Source organism: Chionomys nivalis, chromosome 4 (genome assembly GCF_950005125.1).
Source record: "Chionomys nivalis chromosome 4, mChiNiv1.1, whole genome shotgun sequence".
Classification (NCBI taxonomy): Eukaryota; Metazoa; Chordata; class Mammalia; order Rodentia; family Cricetidae; genus Chionomys; species Chionomys nivalis.
This window is the reverse complement of record NC_080089.1, coordinates 70118742-70130706: the sequence shown is the minus strand read 5'-3', so window position 1 is coordinate 70130706 and position 11965 is coordinate 70118742. Positions and strand designations below refer to the sequence as shown.

The window sequence follows — 11965 nt, the reverse complement described above, 5'->3', positions numbered from 1 at the left end:
GCTCTATAAAATTTAAATTTAAAACATCCTAAATCAAATACTTACCCCATTAATACACACTTGTGTATGCCTGTTACAGTCTGTAAAATTGGGCTTGGGATCAGACGCTGGGCAGAGAGCTGTGAATCCATTGCATATGCCTTCCTTTGCACAGTCAGAATCATCCCGGCATTTCTCGGACTTTGATTTGAATGTACACTGTGCTGTACAGCAAGGTCCTTGACTTGGACTAGAAGAGTGGTGAAATAAAGTAAATCTCTTGATGGGCCTAATTTTTACATCATCTTAAATGGTAAGTACACTGATGGAACACAACTTTAAATATTACTACTAACAAACTACTCTATTTGAACATTCTAACAAGTGTAAAAGAAATGATTAAGCATCTGGTTTCCACAGTCAAAAACACGACAGTCAGCATTCTTACTCAGCCTTTTTGTGAATTCAGGATTAAGAAAGTTTTCAGTGCTTTTTTCCACAGCTACTAACATATTAGTCAATTTACAGATTTTTGTACTAAAGCTGCACTAGAATACATGCCTAACCATCTAAAAAGTTTGTGCAAATTATAGTCTATTGCCTGTAATCACGACTGCATTTGACAAGTGAAATAACTATATGACACTAAATCACAGAAGCCTAATGCCCCATTTTACCTTAATACTTTCAAGTTAAGATACTATTTGGACAGAAGATAGTAATGTTTTCAAAGTTAGGAACTAAATGATAAATATTTTAAAGGGCAGCATTTTCATATTTTTTCAATGCCCAAATTATGAATTGTTCCAATTGTCAACAACAGGATATGGTTCAGAAAAATAAATAACAATAGAACAAAGCAGAAAATTTCCATAGCCTTATGAATCTCTTGACATCAGCATTAAATCTGTCTTAACTGCTATGCGTGACCCTGCAGGCATGTTCACATCAGTGGGGTTGGCAAGGCAGGTACCTGCACTGCTTGCCAGGCTTCAGTTTGCATTTCTTCCCCTCTGGCTGGTTAGCATCGAAGCAGCACTCATCTTTACACTGGTCACTGTAGCCACAGTCACATTCTTCACCTTGCTCCACCATCCCATTTCCACATATAGGCTGGCCGGACTCTGAAGAAAGTAACAGGACAAGATGAACACTGTATACACACATTAATCTTCTTCACAATTTACAAACTCAGGGCTGAGGAGATGGAATGACAGTTTATTTAAATGCACTCGCTGCCTTTCCTGAGGACCTGATTTCAGTTCCCAGTACCCACATGGAGCTTATGACTCTCTATAACTTAAGATCTAGGGGATCTGATACCATATTCTGGCCTCCAAGGGAATCAGGCTCACACATGATGCAGACATACATGTAGGCAAAATACCATAAATATAAAAAATAAAATAAAATTCACAAACTCTTTAGAGCTTTACTTTACCTCCAACCCCCCAAAAAGGAAATTTTGATGAGTAAGTAAGGCAAAAACAGAATCTGAAAATCAGGAGACCTGTTTTTCAGTAAGGTAGTGCTTACTACCAACAATGAAACCTCAGGTTCCGTTGGGGGCCTCTGTTCCTGTACAGTGAGAGGACTGATTTCATGGGTCCTTCTTATTATGTTCTTTACAGAACTAGTAACTTGCTACTTAGGCCAGATCACAGTTGAGCTTTGCTGACTACACATGTGTGTCGTAATATGCAAATAAAGTTAGTGTTTTTCTCAACCAGGTGAAAAGGGGAAAATCTGTTATAGAAAATTTCAAACATACATAAAAGTATTAAGAAACTAAGTACAATGACCTCCCATGTATGCTTCTCTTGTCTTATTCCCAGCCATTTTTATTTGTAGCATTTTGAAATCACCACACCTAATATGTTGTTCTCTAAGTAGTTCAGGCTGCATGTCTATGTGACAAACCTTTTATAAACCTAACTATATATCATTATCACAGCTTATAAAATCAGCAAGATGCTTAATAACTAAGCTTCTAATAGTCATCAATGTTAAAATTTCTTAAACTATTAGTTGGTCATTAAATCAAGTTTCAAACAAGGCTCTCCTAACTCCACCCCTTCCCTCACAGGAACTTTAGATGATGTATTCTTAAGTTATTTTACTATGGAATATGTTCATCTTGTCTTTTTATTTTTACATCATTTATTTGTTAAGAAAGTTAGATATTTTTATCCTATAGAATAACTTTTTATTTATTTATTTATTTATTTATTTATTTATTTATTTATTTTTGGTTTTTTGAGACAGGGTTTCTCTGTGGCTGTGGAGCCTGTCCTGGAACTAGCTCTGTAGACCAGGCTGGTCTCGAACTCACAGAGATCCGCCTGCCTCTGCCTCCCAAGTGCTGGATTAAAGGCGTGCGCCACCACCGCCCGGCAGAATAACTTTTTAAAAGTGATCCTAACATTGTCAATAAGAACTTTCAAATTTACATTATCTTTTCCTTGATGGACCAAGTCTCTTAAGAGAAAATAATGATTAATTATTAATATACTCTCTGTAATCCCAAGCAGCCTAACAGTACAAGAACAGACCTTAGATAATTAAGAGTTAGAAAGTCTGCTCTAAAAATTGGTGGATAATTTCAATATATTTCTTTAACTTCTAAAGTTCTCAATAAGACTCGAAATTAGGGTAGTGGATTCAATCCCCAGCACCACTAAAACAAATGATGTGGGGAAAAGAATCAGACTAGGAATGCTGCTTTGTGATATAACAAGATCACCTCAAGACATTACCATTTACTGAGAATGACAAGCATCAAATGCCTTTATTTTCTAGTAAGCAAAACTAACTTCCAAGGGGCTTGTGACTTGCTAGAGGCCATATACCCCAGTATGATCAAACAGATGAAGCCCAGGGGTTCTTGGATCTTAAATCTTAGGTTCTTCTCTTTCAAATGCACCAATTCAGGTTTTAAAATGGGAACTAAATGAATAAAAGGAAATCCACGCCCAGCACAGCCTCATTTACGACACAGATGAGTGAAAACCACTCCCAGAAGATAGACTTACACTTTCATTCTTAATTCACTAAAGAAAATCTTAGCAGTCACTGAAACTCCAGCCCACTATCTGATCTTATATGATGTCTTTGGACTCTACAACTAGAACATCCACACTAAGTAAAACATTGACTTTTAAAAGGCTAGCAGTAACTTTGTCATTCATGTGACAAGTAATTCAAGAGAAAAGATCAGAAAATACATGTGCAGTATCTGACACCCAATCTTCTTCCTAACACATACCAATAGATACATCCATTGTTATAATCAACTTCAAAGTTTATTGTGAGCCGGGCGATGGTGGCGCACGCCTTTAATCCCAGCACTCGGGAGGCAGAGGCAGGCGGATCTCTGTGAGTTCGAGACCAGCCTGGTCTACAAGAGCTAGTTCCAGGACAGGCTCCAAAACCACAGAGAAACCCTGTCTCGAAAAAAACCAAAAAAAAAAAAAAAAAAAAAAAAAGACTGAGACTAGTCATAACCAGGTCATGATGAGAATGTAAAATAGTACAGTCACCCTAGAAAGCAATTGGGAGTTTTGTAGAAAACAAAACAAGTGATCACTATATGGTCTATTAACTAGACTTAAGGTATTTATCAAAAGAATAAAAGAAAGTATGTTCACCCAAAAGATCCTCCACAAGAATTTTATAGATATTTAATTGATAAAAACAAAACCCTGAAAACAGCCAGCACAGCTGTTTTTAGCAAGTGAATAACTAAACAATCCATTAGATACTGAGGAGTACTACTTTTTTTTTTTTTTTTTTGGATTTTTAGAGACAGGGTTTCTCCGTAGCTTTTGGTTCCTGTCCTGGAACTAGCTCTTGTAGACCAGGCTGGCCTCGAACTCCCAGAGATCTGCCTGCCTCTGCCTCCCGAGTGCTGGGATTAAAGGCGTGCGCCACCACCGCCCGGCTTGAGGAGTACTTCTTAACAACAGAATGGACAAAATACTGATAAAATTTGGATAAATCTTTAGCAAATTCTTCTAAGTGAACAAAGGCATGCCCTAAAAGCTATATACTGTACAATTCCATCTATACATTTTCAAAAGGACAGTATTTTAGAAATAGAAAAGACGTTAGCGCAGTAGGCAGGGAATAGCAAGAGATAGCATGGTGCGGTTATAAGTGAACAGGTGTGGTTATAAGCCGATAACACTGTGTATCCTTGACCTGATGAACTGTTATAGATCTTGTCTTGGTGGTGGGACATAAAACTACACATGCATTCAAATTATATAAAAAGAAACAAACACCCTGAGAAGATACGAGTGAGGAGTGTGGAGTGTGCACTGATGACATCATCACACTGATGATACTACCCTACTTAAAAGTTATTACCAATGAAGGTACTTAGCACCTACTGCTTATTCTAACTGTACGTGAATCTATAATTATTCCAATAAAAACTGTATTAAAAACTTATCTGTTTGTAGGGACAAAACTTATCTGGAAGTCTTCCTCAATTCATCAACCCTTCTTTGAATATTCTTCATATAGAAAAGTGACCGTGAGTCAATATTTACATTCAAGTATTTTACAATCTTGTGGAAAAGGAGGATGCACAAAAAAACTTTAAGATTAGGCAGAATATTTGCAATCTGGTAAACATCACAAGAGAGATACACAGCTGAATGTAAGACCAAAATCTGGTATGCTTACACAGTGGAATATTGTTTGCCCTTAAAAAGGAGTGGAGTCGTGACACATGTTATTACAGGGGAGAACCTTGAAAAGCTTATGCTAAGGAAAACAAGCTAGACACACACACACACCAAAAAACCAGAAAACATACACTGTATGAGCTCTCTTTGTGCCCACCAACAGGAACAAGGAGTAAACTAGGTCAGTCCTACAATACACAGTTATTCAGCAACAGGAATAAAACATTGTGATGAACCTTGAAGTACTATGTGAAGTTATAAGTAAAATTCCATAAAAGGAAAAAGCTATGAATTCCATCTGTATAAAATCTTAAAACAGGTAAACAATTTCTGGTTAAACAATCAGTTAGCAATAGCTTCTAGGAGACTGACTGCAAAGTGAAATAAAGAACTTTCTGAACTGACAGAAATGATGTTCTGTACCTTCAGAGCTGCTTGGTTTACACAGGAAACTTACATTTGCCAAATTCACCAAATGGTACAATTAAGACTTGTGCACGTATATATCCCTGTTTACCGCACACTATCCACAACAGCTCAGCTGTGGAATTAATATGGGTGTCCAACAAGAGGAACAGATGAAAAAACTTCACATATACACACTTTGGGTTTTGGTTTGTTTTCATTGTTGTTCTTTGGTTAGAGACAGGGTCTTGCTATCTGGCTGGCGTGGAGCCTGCTATGTAAACCAGGATGGCACTGAACTCACAACCTTTCACATGTGTCTGCCTCCCAACTGCTGGAATTACACCCATGCAGCACATACACAATGGAGTCAGTCAGACATGAGGAAGACAGTTTTTGGTGTTTGCAGGAAAACAGATGCAACTTGGAGATAATCATATTAAGTGAATTAAATCAATGTCACAAAGACAGGTATCATATTGTCATCTCATTTCTAGTTTCTAGCTTTTATACAACACACAAAACCATGTACATATTGTGACAAGAACACGGAAGCAACTATCTAGAAGAACGAGGAGAACTAACAAGAGGAGACGAGGTGAGAAAGAGAAGATAAGAGGTGTGAAGATGTTCACTATACAGTCAAATCTCTCTCTCTCTCTCTCTCTCTCTCTCTCTCTCTCTCTCTCACACACACACACACACACACACACACAAAGTGAAATTCACTTATGAGAGGGGAAGGAGGAAGAAACTCAAACAGTACTGAATTCTAGCTACTGAGATATAAGCTGGTATTTAGATGTAAAATACTCTGTCATCTGCAACTCAGTTCCAAAGGGGCAAACAAATTCCTAAGCATTTTGATAAAGCAAATACAGCAAAGTCTTAATTGGAAAACATAGATGGGAGATATTCTTAGAGTAGACTCTTTCTAGTTTTCTGAATGTTTAAATATTTTGGGCTGAAAAGATGACTCATCAGGGGAAAAACACTTACCACCAAGCTTGACAAGCTAGATTCAATCCTCAGAACCCACATGGTAAAAGGAAAGAACTGACTCCAGCAAGGTGTCTTCTGACCTCCACATACATGCCATAGTGTGAGAAAAAGTTAATAATTAAAATATTGAGAAATATACATACCAACAAAACAGTTGTTTCTCTTCTTCTCAAGCACTTGGCTTATGTTTCTAATACTGCAGAGTGAAAATTTGTTGTTGTTAAGTTTGTCCCCAGACGTTGCTCTTGCATACATGATATAATTACCATTTTCTTTTTGTCCTAAGTTCTTAGACTCTCCTGGTGTGCACTCTGTTCCAGAATCATGCTGCCAAATAGAATATGATGTAACATTAGTAGGAAGTAAAATAGGGTTTCCAGGTCATGTGCTTAAGTGGAACTCTCTCATCAGAGGAACAGTGGGAGTTATACTTTCCTTGAGGAAGAATCTAACAACTGCCTAGGACGGTGGCACTGGCTCACAGAAGCAAAACTGCAGGTCCAAACATAAACTATCTTAGAGCTTTGTAATTAGGGACTAGAACTGAGCATACACCATCATAAAGACTATTGAAAAGAAGCTTCTAAGGTTGGCTGTAATAATATGGATTACTTAGCATTTATCAAAATACATGGTAAATTACTTGCTAAAACTGGTTCAGGAAGGCAGAGAAGAAAATGAAACCCAGACCAGTGCTGGGGAAGGCAGAATAAGAACTCAAGGCAGTGGCAGCTTCCTTATGAGTCAGTTCAAAAGACAGCTGAGTAAAATGCTGAGTGGAGACAGAAACACAAGTTTTACTTTTAAATAAAATTAAGAAACTCAAGGCATGAGATCAAAACACTACTTTACAGAATAAACAGGGGACAGAGTTTTGTGTATGAGCACACGCACAGAAGTGGTTTTGGTTCCAGTAATTTATCCAGGTATCAGAGGCACCAAAAGAGCTGCCTGAATTTTCTCAAAGAAAACTGTACGGAACTGGAATGAAGTAGCGGGCCCCAGCAGCACCTGCTTTCCTGGTACATGGGCACTAAAACAACCCAGGGTTTGGCAGATGCCTTGGTGAGTAAGACACTTGTGCATGCAAGAGGACCTCTGTTCAAATCTCTAGGACCCACATAAAAAAGCCAGGCACAGGATCAGAGAGATGGCTCAAGGGGTAAAGGTGCTTGTCACCAAGCTTGGCAACTTAAATTTAATCCTCAGGACCCAAATGCAAGTAACTCACATGCTCTCTGACTTCTACTCACATGCTATGGAACACAAGCGAACACACACAGACACACAAATAGATAAAATATAATAACAATTTTAAGAAAAAAATTAAAACCCGACATGGTCATGCTTATCTGTAACAACCTCATTGCTGGAATACAGAAACAGATACCAGGAGTCCACAAGACGACCAGTCTAGCCCAAATGGCAAGCTTCTAGCTCAGGGAACTTGTCTCAAGGCACTCACCTTGAGTGTGATTGAGGAAAAACACTCACCATCCCCCTGACTTCTACATGTAACATGTACACACAAAGGTGCATATTCAGTTGCATGTACCACACACACACACTACCCTCAATATTCACACTCACACATTGAAAGCAAACCTCACACACAATATCCTCAAGGAATTAAGGTACTCATCATTGCAAGGGGCAAAAAATATTAGCTACTAAAATGGCAGTTGTCTTCAACTGAATCTTGGTTTGAATACCAACAACACCACTCTCTGCAGACAAAAACAATACATACTAGGTCACTCTGATTTTTATATTTTCTCATCAGAGACCTCTATTCCAATCTCACTCTTCCTAATACTGCCCTGCTTTTCTCCTGAGCCCAGATGCAGCCTCTAGCAACTACTTGCTCTGAACACAGTATTACCTTGCTTTATGGTTCTACTCCTTACAATTCAATTTGGTTTCTGATTAAGTATGGTACTAACAAGAGTGTCATCATTTAAATTTAGAAACAGAAATAAAAAAGATTCCAAAACAGCATACTCTTCATTTCATGTGATCATAGAATCACTTGCTACCTTTCAAGGCAGTAAATATTAGAGTACCCAGTTCTGCATAAAGTACTAAAATATTCAAACCTCTTTGCAAGGAGTTACATTTTTTTGTTTGTTTGTTTGTTTGTTTGGAGACAGGGTTTCTCTGTAGCTCTGGAGCCTGTCCTGGAACTTGCTCTGTGGACTAGGCTGGTCTCGAACTCACAGAGATTCATTGCCTCTGCCACCCAAGTGCTGGGATAAAAAGGCATGTTCCATCACTGCCCGGTGAGAGTTACATTCTTAAATACAGCAAATTGTGACCTACCTGCCGAGTTTTAATTTATTCAGGAATGGTGTAACAGATCTCATCAATGCTTATAGAAGGAAAACAGACTGTAAACAAGGATGCTTACTATTTGCCACTTCAGATACAGGAACAAAACTGACAAACAAAGAAGTAAAAAGACCCCCCACTCCTCTAATACAGACATATACACAAAGGACTACTTTGACTGGAAGCCAAAAGGATTCAGAGTTCAAATACAGAGTAAAGTTTCACAAGTATACTACAACTTCAGTTAGAAAAGAAAGCAACAAAACTACTTCCTAAATTCAAAAGCTACCTTTGGTGGGATAGACTGCAATCCCAGCATTAAAAAGGCTGAGGCAGAGAGATTACAAATTTGAAGTTAGCCTAAGCTATCCAGTAAGAACCTATCAAAGAAAAGAAGAAGAAATAGAAAGAGGAAGAGGGTGGCAACAAAGAGGGGAAAAAGGAGAAAATATTCATAGAAATTTAGAAAAAGATTTAAGAATGTATTTAAAAATCAATACTGATTATCTATGTTTCAGTGTACCCATGTAAGATAAGCACTGAAGAGTCTAAGTTTTTTAATGGCTGCAGAGCATTCCATAGTAGCAGTTAGAAGCACTTGCTGCTCATGCAGACCTGGGTTCAGCTCTCAGTACCCACATGGTAGCTCACAACCATCTGTAAAATCCAGTTCTAAGGGTTCTGACACCTTTTGCTCTATAGACTTGAAGCACCCATCTGGTACACAGACATATGCAGACAAAACACACATATAAAAATAATTTTTTAAAAGATTTCTAAGTAAGGTAGGCTGAAGCAGTAGAGTCATCGGATTTGAAAGGTAAGAGGAGACGGCATAGAATATATACTTTGAATTGAATTATGTCAAGGCCTAAATACAAGATAGGAAAACCTGTAGTGATAATTCATTTGTATTTTAATAAATAAAGCTTGCCTGAAGACCAGAAGGTAAAACCAAGCCACTAGAGGCCAGGCAGTGGTATCTCACACCTTAATCCCAGACCTAGGGAGGAATATAAGACAGGATGAGACAGGAACTCATTTTCTTTCAGTCTGAGGATTTCTTATAGGTAAGAACTCTCTAGTGGCTTGGCTGCTTTGCTTTTCTGATCTTCAGGTTGAACCCCAATATTTTTCCCTGGGTTTTTATTATTTGTGCTACAGAAACCTTATCAGTAGTATCATCCATCACACAGCAGAAATAAAGTCAGAGTGGCATGATTTGAGCTAGATTTGCACAAAGACCACTCTGGTAAAAGCAGAAATACATCAGACTTCTCATACTAAGAAGTAGGACCCTTCTCATTTGTGATTACAGCTTTTTACAACATTCTTAAAATAAATATTTGGGATAATAAAAGTGAATATAAAGAATAACGTAAACCACTGGGAGAAAGTAACATTCTGTGGCAGAGACATAGCAGGAAGGAAGCGGGCAGAACGAGATTTCAGAGGAAGATGTCAAGGTGGAAAGGTTTAGGGAGTTTATGTCCAGCTCATCTATAAATCACTCAATAAATACTTATTAAGTATCTACCATGCATATGTAGAATTCACAACATGCACAAAGAAAGAGTGTGATTAAGCATGACAAGGTCACTAAAAGTAGTCAAGTAGGAGAGGAAAAGGTTAGCAAAACAGACAAGGAACAAGAACCAAATTATCTATTAAACAATTTATGCAATAAACAATAATGTTAATTTACTAAATGCCAATTCATTGGCAGTCAGATAAAGATTAAGATGAGAAGTGAGGGGACTAGGGAGATGTGGCTGAGCAAGTAAAGTCCCACCCAAATATGCAAACATGAGTTTAGATTCCCAGAACCCACATCAAAGTTGAACAAGGCAATAAGTTGGCAGTCAGACAAATCCCAGGGGTTTACAGGCCAACCAGTCAGACTAGATAAAAGGCAAGCTCCAGATTCAGTGAGATATCCTGTCTTTAAAAAAAAAAAATGGGTGGAGTGTAATGGAAAAAGAAACTTTACATTGGCTTCTGGCCTACACACACACAAACTCAGACTCCACTAAGAATCTGTATTTTGAGCTCCTTTGGAGGTTTATATGAACATTAAAGCAAAACAGGTCAGTCAGGTGTGGTGGTGTATGTATGCCCTTAACTCCAGCATTCAGGAAGAAGAGACAGGCGGACTGCAATGAGTTTGAGGCCAACCTGGTATACAGAGAGTGACAGAACAGCATGGTCTACACAGTCTCCAAAAAAAAAACAATAATAATAAATAAACAAAAATAAAATAAGTCAGGCCCTAGGGCAGTGAAAAGAAATGGTATTGGAAAAAAGGGTATGACAGCACCTCTGGCAAGGCTTGTGATGGAGGGAGCTGTGAAGAAGGGATGTTTTTCGTTGCACCCGAAACTGCAACATAACCATCGACATCAGCCCTCTGCTTATCGCTGATACTTTAAGAACACTTCTGAAAATAATTTCTCATTTTCTGATGGAGACTTAGACAAGAAAAGTCTGAGACAATGCATTTTAAAAACTTAGAAAACTCAAAAGTGCCTTTCAAGATTTTAAATCACAAGTTCATGAAATTTTTATTAGTTTATTTTGGTGCTGGAAATTAAACTGTGGGCTTCATGTATGCTACACGTGCACTCTATATTGACCTATGCCCTTAAAGCCAACAAATGATCCTTTTGTTTGTTTGTTTTGTTTTTTGAGACACGGTTTCTCTATGTAGCTTTGGAGCCTGTCCTGGAAGGAACTAGCTCTTGTAGACCAGGCTGGCCTTGAACTCACAGAGATCTGTTTGTCTCTGCTTCCCAGGCACTGGGATTAAAGGTGTGTAGCACCACCACCCATTTTTTTTAAACAAATTATTATGAAAATAAATGATTCCATGTTTACATATGATAAGGTTCAAGTAAGATGAATTTAGATAGTTTTCAAGTGGAATTTCCCCAAACATGCACTTGATAAGCTCCATTAAAAGCAGACATAATCTTTAACTATTTCCTACTTCTAAGTTGAATAGATGTTTTAGAGCACTTAAAAATCATCAGAATGGACCAAGTGTTGCAGGGTAGGAAAGACAGCTGTTGTAAGTGCAATAATCATATTGTGGTTATATATGAAACCTTTTTTAAAATATGTAATGATGTTTTAATTTAAACATCTTAGCAAAGAAAAAGAAAGGAATGCAAAAGGCAGACGAGGCAAAACCTTGTTAACTGACTCAGAGTCCATATTACCTATAAGCTGCTATTACATAGCCTAAGTTAGGAAAGGCTTTCCATATTTGAAGAACTGAGAAACAAATAACATGGAATGTGAGACAAAATGTTACCCCCAAAGCCTAACAAAAATGTTCAAATAGGCCCTTTGGGAAAAGCTTGCCAAATCCTGTTCTACATGGTGGGAACATGGCCTATTATGTTATTTCTTCTTCTGTGTATCAGAAATTTATCATAAGAAAATGTAAAGTATCAATCTATTTCCACAACAGAAAAATACACTCAAGTAAATCACAATACTGCTTTAACAGAAACAAAGCTAAAAGACATCATACAATGTAGTAGATTATTAAAAAGAGA

The 11965-nt window shown here is 37.7% G+C and overlaps 1 protein-coding gene across 1 annotated transcript in view; it reads right to left on the bottom strand.

The window, feature by feature from the left end:
- Adam10 (ADAM metallopeptidase domain 10) overlaps positions 1 to 11965 on the bottom strand; it is a 103824-nt gene that overhangs the window by 12808 nt on the left and 79051 nt on the right. The window contains exons 10-12 of the mRNA XM_057767257.1: positions 6221 to 6404; positions 953 to 1103; positions 46 to 229 (exon numbers count right to left, since the gene is read on the bottom strand). Coding sequence (XP_057623240.1) covers positions 46 to 229; positions 953 to 1103; positions 6221 to 6404 — 519 coding nt within the window. The remainder of the gene's footprint in view (positions 1 to 45; positions 230 to 952; positions 1104 to 6220; positions 6405 to 11965) is intronic.